The sequence below is a fragment of the Cryptomeria japonica genome, chromosome 8, assembly GCF_030272615.1.
Source record: "Cryptomeria japonica chromosome 8, Sugi_1.0, whole genome shotgun sequence".
NCBI lineage: Eukaryota > Viridiplantae > Streptophyta > Pinopsida > Cupressales > Cupressaceae > Cryptomeria > Cryptomeria japonica.
The window spans coordinates 620,803,727-620,818,694 of record NC_081412.1 but is presented as its reverse complement, the minus strand read 5'-3'; the positions used below and the strand labels follow the sequence as shown (position 1 = coordinate 620,818,694).

General features: G+C 31.8%; 1 protein-coding gene across 1 annotated transcript; it reads left to right on the top strand.

The window, feature by feature from the left end:
- Positions 1–7,636: 7,636 nt before the first annotated feature.
- LOC131857993 (receptor-like protein EIX2) lies at positions 7,637–10,822 on the top strand. Its single transcript, XM_059210828.1, has 2 exons — positions 7,637–9,423; positions 9,511–10,822. The coding sequence occupies exons 1-2, from the start codon at positions 7,647–7,649 to the stop codon at positions 10,620–10,622; spliced, it is 2,889 nt and encodes a 962-aa protein (XP_059066811.1). The 5' UTR covers positions 7,637–7,646; the 3' UTR covers positions 10,623–10,822.
- The last annotated feature ends 4,146 nt before the right edge of the window (positions 10,823–14,968 follow it).

The window sequence follows — 14,968 nt, the reverse complement described above, 5'->3', positions numbered from 1 at the left end:
GAAAACATCAAAACTAGACAACTAGTTCTTGCACCAAGAAACACCAAATTGAATGCAATATTATAATAACAAATGGAGTTGTAATTTATTGTATCAAGAAATAAATATTAGGTCTAAAATATAATTAATATATCATCAAATGATATCTTTCATTTCCTAAAATCTCTACCAAACCCCCAAAATGGTGATAAAACTATACCACCCGATTCACCCAAAGCACCACAAATTTCTTCTATCTGAATTCCAAAAGAAAATAAAAAATATGTAAATATAGTTAAAATCATAATAACAAGAACATAATTTTGAAACATATTAACAAGGCCTAACACAACAAGATTCCACACACTATGCTTGAAAACAACATGAAGAAAAAACAAAAGCATGACAAAGAAATGTTACCTCAAATTTAAAGAATAATAAAGGAAGAAGAAGAAGAAAAAGAATATTTAAATTAAAATTCCAACCAAAATCCACTCTAACAGCATCGAAATATGCAATAATCCACAAACACTTCTCTTGCAATCAAATCCGAATCAATACCAAAATTTCTCTTCAAATCGAACTAAAAATCTTTACACAGTTTGATCAAGATTTCTCCCAACAATCTTCTCCAAAACCCCCCAAAATTTCTAGCAATAATTCCAATAAAATATCAAGGTATAAGTAACATTCAAAGTCCAAAATATTCCTCAACCATGGATACGAAACAATCTCCCTCCAATTTACAAGAACAACCCACAATTATTTTTCCCAAAAACCTCCTCACAAAGATTCCATTCAATTTAAAAGAAACTCTAGCAAAAACTCCAGCAAGAACTCTCTCAAAATAAAAAACCTACATCCTCTAAAAAATAAAAAATAAAACAATATACTTCCCTCTCAAAAGCCATCAAATGAAAATCCAATCATCACAACAAAATAAACACATTGAAATAGCTTATAATTAAAAAGGCTTGAATAAAATGGATAACCAAATTCTCATCAAATGATAAGAAATAATATATCATAACAAAAATATAAATACCATCTCCATACCAAAGAGATAACATAAATAAAGAAACATATTTATTTAATCATTATCATATTAAACTCACATAATACTATTCTCATATTTAATAGTAACATAAGTGAATTATAACATATAGTTATATGATTATTTTAATAGCAATATTAATAGACATAATAAGTCTCATTGAATAATTCTATCAACTCAAAACATAAATAGAACCAGACACAATCAAAGACACGACATAACCTAGCAAAAATATCATGTGTCATATAATCAAGACCACTGACATAGGGTTTTGAATATTTCCTTTATGGCTATTCAAATAGGTAAATAGATGACCTTAAACAATTGTCTTAATACGGGACAATGGTTAGAGCTAAGTCAATTTGATGCTTTATGTTATTTCCATTACAACAATCGGGGATTGTTAGGCATGCTTAAAATTGAGAGACTAGGTGGAGTTGATGCCTTGTACTTGCATCCTACACAATAAAAATGAGGTATACCACATACATATGCATATATTTGGTAAATGAGAATAAACAAATCATATTCTACTCACAAATGAGTCATATTGCATCATCCCTTTCAAACCTTAACAGATAGATAAATATGATAACAATATTCTAATCTAATAAATAACATCAAATAACATTAGTACTCATTATCCTTCCCTAATAGTAGTACCTGCAACACGAGTTAGAATATTTCAATACATCATCGTAATAAAATTATCATTAGACATCAATTTATCTTTAAACAATATCAAACTGGTCAAAATCCAATAAACTCTACTATCATCAATATATCTCATGTGTGTAACTCATTAATAACATCACCTAGTCTTGAAAGCATTAAATCGACATAGATAATCTACCATCATAAATCAAGTGAGTATGTCCACACATATACCTAACAAAGTATCGTATACATATAAAGAGCCAAATATAATCTATTTAACACAAAAGTAGAAAGGAATCATGGAAAGGCACTATAATATCATTTTGTTCAACTTGCAACTTGCCCTCCTCAAGCAAACTCTGACTAAAATGATATCGCAGCTCAGCATGTTTGGTTCTATTATGAATTGCAACATTGTTAACTAAGAGAATAAGAATATTTCTATCATAGAAGAAATTGGAAAAATGTTGTTTGTACCCCAATTCAATCAACAACTTCTACAACCATATCATCTCCTTTCCTCCTTTAGTTAAAGAAATGTATTTAGCCTGGACAATGGAGAGAACAATCACTTGTTGCAAATTGGAAACCAAAATGATTTTTCCCTAATAAAAGTGAAAAATAACTTGTAGTTGATCTTCATTTGTCCAAATCATTGACTGTATCAAAGTCAACAAAGCCTTATAGAAAAACATCTTTCCCACAAAAACACAAAATGTAGTTTGATGTGCCTTTCAAATACTATAATATCCAATTTACCACTGTCTAGTGAGTTTGACCTATCTATCTCATAAATATTCTTACTACTTTCAATGTATGGGTAATGTTGGGATGAGTGCAAACAATGGCATGTATGGGACTCCCACTGGTTGATAAATATGGAATACCTTTAATTTATTCTTACTTTTATTATTCCTTGGGGCATATTACAGAAGACAAATAAAATGATCAACAAGTGGAGTGATTATAGGCTTAGAACCCTTCATGTTGAATCTATCAAAAATCTTGCTAATATACTTCTCTTGTGACAAATTGATTTATTCTCTTCCATCTATCCTTAATTATGGATATACTAAGTATAATTTCTTTGCCCATAAGTCCTTCACTATAAAATTATGATCTAAGTATTTCTTAAAATCGTGAATAAATCTCATGCTATTGTTGGTTGCTAGCATATTGTCAAGATAGAGAAACAATAAAACAAACTCAATATTGGTCTGTACCTAGAAGTAGACATGTGGAACATATTCACATTGTTTGAAATTATGCTCATCCATGAAGGAAATAAGCTTGAGGTATCACTTTAATGAGGCTTCTTTAAGTCCATAAAAACTTCTTAACCTACAATATAAATCATTTTTTCCTTGTTTATCAAAACCTTCATATTGGTGCATATATAGATCCTCTTTTATGTCACCATCAAGAAATATTGTCTTCACAACTAGTTATTCTTACAAAAGATCATAAATCATTGCTATGCTAAAAACTACTTAGATGGTGGTCATGTTCAGAACTGGTGAGAAAATTTCATTAAAATCAATTCCCTTTTTTTGATCCCTTCAACACCAATTTGGTTTGATAGAATTTCTTACCTCCTTCCTGTTTTAACATATACACCCATTGAATCTTAAATTCTCTTCGATTGCATGGAACCTTGACTAGATCCCATGTATGATTGGTAATTAATGAGTTCAATTCCTCTTTCATTAAATCCATCCACTTTGCACTATAGATGAATTTTTAAGCATCTTTAAATTTTACTATTTTTTCTTGCTTAGAGATGAAAACTAATAATCTTCTAACTTGTTAGAGGTCGATGCTTCCAAGTGGACCTCCTTGATTGAGGATCTTGACTCTATGTATTTGTGTGTATTGGCTGTAAATTATCATTTATGTACCAATATTACTAACATTATTACTATTGTCACTATTTTTAACAGGACTCTCTTCTATCACCAATTCACTTGAAGATGAATTGGATTTTAAATTGGAATATATTTTCTTCCTTTATTGTCCTTATATTACTTGTATTACTGCTATATCATATAACCCATGTATCACCAGGTGATTTATCACTCCTTACATCCCTATATTATTAGAGATTATGTTATATTGTAGACTTGAATGACCCTATGTATTACCAACATTATAATTTCTATTATTTTTTGGCACTAAGTTAGAGGACTAACTAAACTATGGCAAATTGAGATTGTTTGAGACACAAAAATGACAAGATAGATTGGACGGTAGAGACATTTTCAAGGCTTGCATAGCATTAGCATTATCCTTGCCAATTTTTATTATTGTTAGTATTGATAGATCAAATGGTAGAGGGTACATGGGATTAGAATATAAAATGAATTATTTGGGATAATCTATAGGTTTATAAAATGCATGAGTTGATTGGATGACTTTTTCTTTGCATTAAAAACTTGTTCCAATCCTAACATAAAATAATTTGGAGGTGATCTTTAAGTGCTGAAAGGTCACAACTAGACAAATTGAGGCTTTGGTAGTGATTATGGTGGGTTAGAACTAAGTGGAAGTTGCATGGGATGATCATTCTCATGTAAAATAAAATGGGATAAATATAAAATATTATGGATAAAATGTTTGCAGGAATGCATTGTTGTAAGAAATTAATTTATTCTACAACTCTTGTTACAGTGGGTAGAGAGATGACTTATGTGGCTCTTACTTGATTTTGTATAGAGATAGAATTTATAGGGGGTGGGTACTAGATATGGGAATTCAAATTGCATCCATTTATTAGTTCTTGTGTAGATAGATCATTTCCAATTGTAACTTTTGATAAAGGAACACATTCCTTTGTTTGCATCTCTTGTGCTTGAAGACTTGGGAAATATTTCTCATTAAATATGACATCCTTATTATGAACTATCTATTTTTCAAGTGGATTCCACAACTGGAAACCATACTATTCCTCACTATAGCCTATTAAAATGCACCATTTATATTTGCGATCCAATTTCATTCTCTTCTACGTGGGAATGTGACCAAATGCATCATAAACTAAGACCTATAGATGACCATAGGAAATTCACCTTCCCTACTATCTCTCCTATAGAATATCAAAAGGTAATCAAGATGAAGGGCGTTGATAGGTCAAATAAACTATTATATATTAATTGCCTCAATCAAAAATTGTTTTCTCAACACAACATTAGATATCATACTTTGACGTCTCTCTAAAATCATTCGCTTCAACCTCTTAGACACAAAATTTACTTGAGGGGTGAAAAGAACTATTTTAATCCTTAAGATTCTATTATCTACATAAAATAAAAAATTATTTAAAGAAAAATTCTCCCCCATTATTTCTTTTTAAACATTTCATTTTTTTGTCTGTTTGATTTCAACTATGGGTTTGAAAGTTTAAAATATTGAAAAGACTTCAAATTTTCTATTGAACATATAACTCCACACTTTTCTATGAAAATTAGGTTCCCTTTGAGTTTAGGAACATATCTCGCATCCTTTACGAATATTTTATTTTTATTATTTAAGTGCAGCATCACATTTTCCAACTATCTCGCATGGTTCATTGTCACCTAGATACACTTTACGAAGTTTTCCTTCTTGATAGTTTTTGAAAGCTTCCTAGCTTGAATTTGTATGAAAACCCAGAAATCTATTGTAGTTTTACTTATTGATAAGACTAGAGAACCTTCATCTTGTTCACATGTAGTGTTGAATTTGTTATCTTCTCATTAACTCCACACTTTTTATATGAATAACAATTATTTTGGGTGTGTCCTTCTTTGTCAGAAAAATAATGATCTTTATTTCTTCCCCTTAACATCATTCATTCTAAAGATTTTGATCTTCATCTATAGTTAGTTCTACCTATATATTGATTTTTCCCTATACTGTTAAAAATTAAGGGATCACTCAACAAGACCATCCTTGATTTTTTCTCTTCATGTCTTTCATAAAGAGACTTATGACAACGTTACCAAATTTGAGTACTCTTTTTCTAAAGGTTGAAATGTTGATTGTCATCATCACGTGTTCCTACTTATATGGTAGTGAACACAACAAAAAGATGGCTTTGATTTCATCATCCAAATTTATGTTGATAGACATTAATTGGCTAGTTAAAGTATTGAATTTGTTGAGATGATTTGGCATGTTCCAACCTTCATCTTCAAATTATACAATTTGTTCATGAGATAAACTTTATTATAAATGGAATCCCTCTCATACATATTAGATAATTTGTCCCGCAAACCTTTCAATGTCTTCTCGATTGAGAGATTAAATAAAGCATTGCTTGATAGAGAGAGAATTGTTTCTTTTTTCCTTTTATCCAATTTATCCTACTCCTCATCAACCATAATATTCATCTTATTGTCTTTCCCTTCCAACCCAAGTGAAATATTTCCTCTAATCACTAATGGTTCCATCTACATCTTCCATAATCCAAAATTTTGCCCAAAAAATTTCTGATTTTGTATTTATCTACTTCTCATTTTCTCATGGAAAGAGAAGATAAAACAATTTAGAAATAGAATTATATAGGACACATAACACAAATTTATAGTGGTTCACCAATATGGCTACATCAACTTTGAATTAGATGAAATCTCTTATTAATATCAATATTTTGCACACAATAGTAGTAGCTTTAATTATGCAATGATAATTGAATAATAAGATTACCCATACAACCTTGAGCATGAAGGTGCCTCATGGAGACTCATTATCCAACAAGAATGTATTGTATCTAGTTTTTAAGGTATAATTTTAGAAATAAACTCTTAATTTTTCTATAGAAAGGTTTGTAAATTCACCACAAAAAAAGTATAACAATCTAGGCAATTTTTTCATGTTGAAAACAAAATTTTAGAAGATGACAATATAATTTCTACATACCATTTTTTTACAAGGAGACTTATTTTTCTTGTCAATATGATTTTTAAAAAAAGTTGTTGAAATTAGATAAGTATCAAGAATAGTATAAAAACTAGTTCTTAATAAATTTAGGGGATTATAGTCAGTATTAAGTAGAAAATTATGTATATTAAACTATGAAATTATTTAAGTAGCCAATGCTATTTTCAAATTATAAATATATATCAAATATGAATAAAAGAAAAAATAATTTATTAAATTAAAAAAAAATCAAATTGAAGATATAAAAATATAAAAAATAATCAAAAAACAATATACAAAACTACTTAAATATTTTGTTTTACCTAACTTTAATCATTAATAAGATTAAACATTTAATCAAATTCAACCTACATATTAAGCTCAATTTCTTAGTTAGATTTACTTTATTGTTAATTAATTTAAGAAACATACCTATTATAAATACAATCTACTTCAAATAAGATACACATGTAAAGACTACAAATGTTTTTGACATTGTTATAATAAAAATGAAAATATTCATAGACATCATACAAAAGATATCAAAGAAAAGTCCTTCTTAAAACCTTCCATGCATAGAAGAATATTCTTTTCTATTATTAAATATTATAAAAAAATTAATTTGACACTTGAATATATTAATATTAATCACCTTATATTCAGGTTTATTATACCATTAGAGATTAGAGAACCAAACCCATACAAATTTGTCATACATAGAAAAATGTCAAATGTAACCGTCCAAATAATATTGATCTAATACAAGTTAGAATAAAATTTTAAATCTCTAGTAATTGAGGTGAAGACTAAATTCCTCTTAATAGCTCAACTACAATGAAAGGACACTATTAAATACCATCACGAAAATACATTTTTAAAATAACAGTTGATGAGAAATATGTGGACGATAGATCAGAATTTATAAAATAATAGACCTCTAATAATAATGTTCCCATCTTTTAGTGGAAGAAAAGTCTCTAGTAAATTCTGCCCGTATGAATTTTATTTATATATAAAATGTAAACCACACTCGTTACGCCATACGAACTTGCATAAAATCATGTCTTTCATTTCGTTTTGTATTGCTCTAAGCTTGGCCTTGGGTATTGGTGTGATAATTGATTTACCATATATCAGTGGATGCAGAGATGATGAAAGAAAATATCTGCTCGATTTCAGAGGAGGCCTAAACGATTCCTATGGTAGATTAAGCACATGGCACGGATACAATTGTTGCGCGTGGGAGGGAATTGTTTGTGACCACCAAACAATTCATGTTATTCAACTTGATCTCAAAAACCCTCATCATAAGGGAGATGATCATCGTTATCAAGTAAACCACCAGTTGAGGGGGAAGATTCATCCATCTTTGTTTAATCTGCAACATCTGCGCCACCTGGATTTAAGCTGGAATGACTTCCAAGGCATTGCTATACCTCCACTGTTAGGAAGGCTCAAGAGGCTTACTTTTCTTAGCCTGGCTTATGCTAGGTTTGAGGGTGAGATCCCTCTAGAGCTGGGAAATTTGTCAGCCTTACAACATCTTGATCTGTCAGACTATTACAAATTGCATTCTTCAGAGTATCGCAAGAAATGGAGACTGAAGAGTTCAAGGTTTGATGAATTAGTCAGAAATTTGAGAAACTTGGAATACCTCGCAATGAAGAGGGTGAACCTAGAAAAGGCGTCTCACAACTGGGGCGACTCTGTCTCCAGGCTCTCAAAACTTAGATTGATTTACCTGTCTGCATGTGGTCTTTCAGGAAGTATTCCTTCACTTCTAAACCTTACCCATTTATCCCAGCTCCATCTTCGACATAGCTCCTTTCCATTCCAAGTACCGTCCTGGTTACAGAATGTCTCATCCTTGGTTTCACTTGATCTCACTGACTGTGATCTCACTGGTTCCATCCCTTCCGATTTCTTGCACGAAGCTTCAAGTCTGAGCAATCTTTGTTTGAGAAAAAACAGTCTACAAGGAGTAATTCCTGCTTCCATTGCAAACTTTTCGAAACTTGAGACACTCGATCTCTCCGACAATCAGTTCACGGGGGTTATACCCCTATTTGGATCTCCAGCGAGGCAACCGTCTAGTCTTTCAATGATTGATCTTGCATTTAACAATTTGAAGGGCAGAATACCAGACTGTGTTGGTAGGCTTTCCTCTCTCCAATATATGGATCTCATGAGAAATCAACTAAATGGTGATATCCCAAACTCTTTGGGTAAGCTCTCTATATTAAGTTGCCTTAAATTAGACGATAATCAGTTGTCTGGAGCAATACTAAATTCATTTTCAGAGCTTGTTGGATTGGAAGTACTGTCGCTTTCTTCCAACAATTTAACAGGCGTTGTTTCTATTTCCATGTTCCATAATTTGACTCAACTTCGTATACTCCAGTTATCTAGAAATCAGCTGACTATCAACATTCCTTCAAGCTGGGTTCCACAGTTTTCTCATCTGGAGTACCTGGGATTAAGCTCTTGTAATATTGAAGGAAATTTTCCAGCATTTCTGTCTACTCAATATTTACTAGAAGATTTGGACCTGTCAGATAACAGAATTCGGAGAGGTGTTCCTACTTGGCTTAAGGATCTTACTAAGCTGAGGATGCTTAATCTTTCAAATAACCAACTAGGAGGCTTTCTGCCCCCACTCAACTACAGTAATTTTGAATTGGTGGCCTTGCATAATAATAGCTTTCACGGCCCTATTTCAGCTCTTTCATTTTATGGATTCACATTGGATTTGTCACATAACAAGTTTAATGGTTCTATTCCTGCTACAATCTTTCCATACAACTATTTGTCCCTGTCCGCAAATAATCTGAGTGGAGGTATTCCGTATTCAATGTGTAAAATTGAAAATGAGTTGATGATGTTGGATTTGTCAGACAACAAACTAAGTGATGTGATTTCTGCAGATCTGGGGAGATGTTCGTCTCTTGTAATTTTAAATTTGGCTCAAAATGATTTCCAAGGTGAGATACCAGAGGAGGTAGGAAATCTGACTCAACTCCAGACATTAAACCTCAATGGAAACAATTTGCAAGGTGTTATTTCTCCATCTACTGCAAATTGTGCATATATTGAGGTACTGGACATAGGAAATAACAGGTTTGAAGGGAGGATCCCAATTTGGATTGGAAAGATGAAATGTTTACAAATACTCAGTTTGACAAATAATAAGCTTGAGGGTAGTATTCCATCCGAGTTGTTTGAGCTAAAGAGTCTTCAGGTCTTAGATTTATCTTATAACAATATATCAGGAAGTATCCCCGAAAGTTTAGAAATGCTCCATGCTATGATAAGTCAATCACAGAGTTTAGAAATGCAACGTTTTGATGTATCAGACGGTTTTTTTACTGAAGCCAATACATACATCTATCACTCAACACTCTTTGTGGATCAAATAACTCTCTGGATTAAAGGAACGGCACGTCGATATCAAAAAATATGGAGATCAGTCAAAGTTATGGACTTGTCACATAACAAGCTCCGGGGTAGCATTCCTCCGAAAATGGGACTTCTCCAGGGCCTAGTTGCTCTGAATATTTCAAACAACAACATCAGTGGCTCAATTCCGAAATCCTTTGGACAGATGGTTAGCCTGGAGTCTCTGGATCTTTCAGGAAACATGTTATCAGGGAAGATTCCCCAAGAGCTTGTAAGTCTCACTTTCCTTTCTGTCTTGAATCTTTCATACAACATGCTTTCTGGATTAATTCCGCAGGGTTATCAGTTTTCAACGTTTGAAGATTCTTCATTTCTTGGGAACCCCAAACTTAGGGGGCCTCCCCTCGATAATAGAACACAGAGCTCTAGTTTTGGTGAAAGAGGTCGCCAGGTAGAGTTGAATAATACAGTTATTGCAAATGATACAGATAAAATGGATCGATGGTGGGCAGTGACAGTGGGGTTATGTTACGGGATGGGATTTGCTAGTGTGATTGCAGTGTTGTGTTTTCTCATAGAATGGAGGTACAGATGCTTTGCTTTGCTGGATGCTGTTGTGGCTTATCTTTGTGAGCGTTGAAAACCCTACCTGTTTGCTATCTATTGTTGCCTGACATACATCAAGTAATTTGTTGAGTTTATAATGGTGTTAGTTGTAAAGTGTTTTCCGGAGTTGAGACATATATAATGCTGTATTCTACTATGGTAGGGTATTTAAATGCTGGAAATACAAATTATGTTGTTTAAAGTCAAGTTTATAGTGAAGATTTTAATTTATATCTAATCAATATAATTTGAAATGAAGTCTACCATGTAATATCCAATTTTTATCCGTAAACTTTATGAGTACATCGTTTTTCCACTGTACTGTCTTAATGTATTGGAGAGGGTTATAATACATGCGGTTTTCAATTTTGATCAAAATAGAAAATGATAGGCGCTGCCCGAGCAATTTATGAGCATTGTTTACTACTCAAAAATATATTGTTAGCAGTAACGACCTACAATTTTGTCAGTTTCTAAAATCTTCAAATTTATAAAGCTGTACTAGCTCTAACAAGTTAATCTCTCTTTCAGTTGCATTCTGTTTGAATTACTTAAAATTCCAATTATAAAATCAACGATGTGGCCCCTTCAAGATAATCATTCCCGACGTTCAATTTTAGCTTTAGGCATAGAGAAGGAGCTGTATGCTGAAACAAGCTTGAAGCTAAATTAGTTGAAGGATAGACATTATGGTTTTCATAAGACAAAAACTTTTTATTATTTCACTTTCATCTAAAAATTATTTCTTCAAAGAATTTCTTTAATTAGAACATGACAGACACAAAATAAACAAACATACATATATCACACATATATACATATCTACTTTATATAAACATAAAAAAAATATTCATACACACATTGTGCTATGAGATGGGCTACCTCCTGATTTAGATTAGAAAAAATTGTAAAACCATGTGCATGATATACAAAATGCCCCCAGGTAGTTCATAGATCCTATCTATCTTGGGGAGAGCATAAGTTCCCATTCATGCTTAACTGAGCCTCAAAGGCTTCAAAATGCCTAGTTTCAACGTCTTCCCTATAGAGGACAAGAGCCATTTCAGTCACGTGACCTCTGCAAATAGCGTTAGCCTAAAAATGCCAACAATAATCCTTTATCTTGGCTGAGTAGGGGCGGCGGACAACTTCCATCAAACTGTCCCCATTGTTCCTTAAAACTAGAATGTGAACAAAGGAGATCTCCACAAGAGATTCCCCCATAACTTGAATGATATTTTAGGATAAAGCCTAGTAAATCCACCCGTCAAGGCACATGCCCATCTACCTAGAAATCGATATCAACAACCAATTGATGATTACGTCCTATGTAGGTTCCTCCCACAGGTGAAAGAGAGGGCCAATTTTTTTCTTATTACATTGCTCCTAAAACCTACACCTCACGCCCATGGTGATCAATTCTTTGATATTGATGCTATGTCGAAGGCAGCTCTTGAGACGGATAAATATTTAAAATTTACTGAGCCCGATGTAGAAAATACTAAAGAAGATAATTTTATTCCCCAATGCGCAGTTGTTGCACACAGAGGAATAATAAAAGATAAGTTCAAAAGGACTTTGTATATAGTTGTGTGTTTTATACAAGCCCCGAGCCAAGCTAAATTAGCATAACTCAATGGGCGAGGAAGGGGGTCGAACTAATCGCCTCCCCGATCCAGCATTAGGTGTCCAACATGCCATCATTGAGAAGAATTATGAGGAGGGTATCCCATCTATTCGAGTTAGTGTCAATAGAATTCATATTTTCTGTTTCGATTTCAGATTAGCCAAGAAATATACAACGTTGTTTTCTTATGTAACGATGGGAAATAGAATTCACAACTTTATTCATGCAAACAGAACTAAACCTCTCTCAAATGATTACATTTACAAGGAGAATGGAGTCACTTGGCTAAATCTCAAATCTGATTGAAAAGACTGAGCACAAGTTGAATTCAATAATCTTTGAGTTGAGTTAAAAATGAACTATGGAAATAATATAAATTGTGTTAAGTTTTTATAGTTCAAAAGGTGTGGTTGTGGAAGTTGCTTAAGTGCAGCTTGTCTTGAATGTTCAATAGGAGAATATTTTTCTATTTTGTAAATAGAACATTTCCTAGAATTGTGAGGTTTACACCAAGACCAGTTTTATGTGTGGATAGTTTTAGTTATGTAAGACAAGTTTCCTTTCTCTTGCTTCATGTAAGGAAAGTTCCAATTTGCATCATGCAAGGAAAGTTTCTCTTAGGATGTGTTTCATGAGGAAAGTTTCACTTCTCTTGCATAGTTGATGTTTTCATCAAGACGACTATATATGTAAGATTTCTATAGCAACTAAGATTGTATTCGAAAGAAAAATTTTCTCTAGAAGATGAATAGAAGATTCAACATTTGTAGTGGTTTCCCTACATTGGGGTTTCCTGGGTATATTGGTGTTACCTATGTTTGCGTGATTGGTTTCATGTGAATTTGCTTCCACTATACTTATTGTTAATTAACCTAGTGTATTAATTTTTATAAATCAGATAGGTAAACATTGTTCTTGTTTCTTTCTATGATATTTGTTGAACAATTGATCTATTGCTGGATTATAGAAATTAACAAATTGGATGCAAGATCTAGTATTAAAATATGAAATTGACAATAATCAACATGCATAAATAGTTACAAATTAGATATTCAAACTATTTATGATAAATCATGAAGTTATTTGTAAACCCTAACAAGATCTAACCACTAACCTTAGATTTACAAAATAATTCAAGACAACATCAATGGATAAAACTAAAAATGCATGCAAATAACAATGAAATAAATTAATACACTTTCACATGCATAAGAATCTTTTCTTCATTGTTCTCTTATCATCTAGGATCTAGCATTTGATGTTGTTGCTCTTAGATTTGTGTTGTTCTTGCACAAGAGAGGGAAGAATGGATGTGGTTGTGATAATGTATAGCAATAATACAAAGATAATGTGATGATGTATGCTAAAATGATTTCAACAAAATGTAAGTATGCTCCAAATATGCTATATGGAAAATGAGATTAGGAAGCCTCTTTTATAGAGAACATCCTAAAAATGAAGGGTTAGGATTAAGAGGTTAAACGATCAATTAAGGGCTAGGATTGAGGAGTAGGCTTTTAGAAAGACATGGCATCATGTAAATAAAAAGAAAAATATAAATAAATTATTAAAATAAATAAAAATATTTATTTAAACAATAGAAAAAGAGCCACCTAATTAAATATGCAATGGCACTTTTTTCTATGAATAATTAAGTATTTGCAGCTGATAAAATAAAATAAATATTATAATTCGATCTAATGTACTTAATTAAAAGTAAGATAATTAATTCATCTCTTATTATAATGGTTTTATGTAATATAAATTTAATAAAGTAAATTATTTCATTTAATGATAAGTGAATAAATCATAAATGTAATTTAAAACATAACAATATAACATTTATACCACAAATGCATTCAAGGAGGAAACATATATATATATATATATATTGATTAATACATATTTGTAAATCATGGAGAGACTACTTTCCTGCATGCAGAGGATTAGTTACAGGCCTAGGGTTTCCAAACAGCGAAGCACTCTAGGAGAACATGGTCCCTACACAGAACCCCACATGCCTTCATGACATGAAGTAAACACAGCCCTACCCAGGACACTCTCAGGTGTACATTGTACCCTGAGTTGGATGCTCACTGTATGCCCCTTCTCCAATGCCCAACTCCCAACCACTAGACCTTAACTATCCCCTCCACTCTTGTGCTTCTTTCGATTTATCCTTCTTCTATATTATTCTCTATGTGTGTCCTTCCTTTTTGATTCATAGGTTTTAAATAATGTCTCAAGGATGGTTACAAAAGTCATAACCCTTCATAACATTTATAATATCCATAATTGTATTTATTTAATATTCCTTTTTATAATTTCATTCCATGGGAAAAAGTCCCATAACATTTCTCTCCTTGTAATTTAGTTGTTTTCCTCAATAGCAAGAGATGCATCTGCATCACAACTCATAAATTGTGATCAATAAATCAATTACTAACATTGAATACATGCATACTTCATTGTATTTCCATTTTTATTTTAATTCATATATATTATTATCATCTTTTATTTTGACAAATTTCACGAGTTCAATAATCATTTTTCCGATGATAATATTTTCATTAAAATGTATCATAAATATTTAGTTGAAGAGATAATTATAGTTTATATTTTAATCTCCTCACTTTATTTACTATTTTAAATGCTTTATTGTTTATAAAAGTATTATCAATCAACACTTACTCCTATATAGTCACTCATAATTTATAAAAGTATACTTATATACTAAAAATATATTTGAAGAT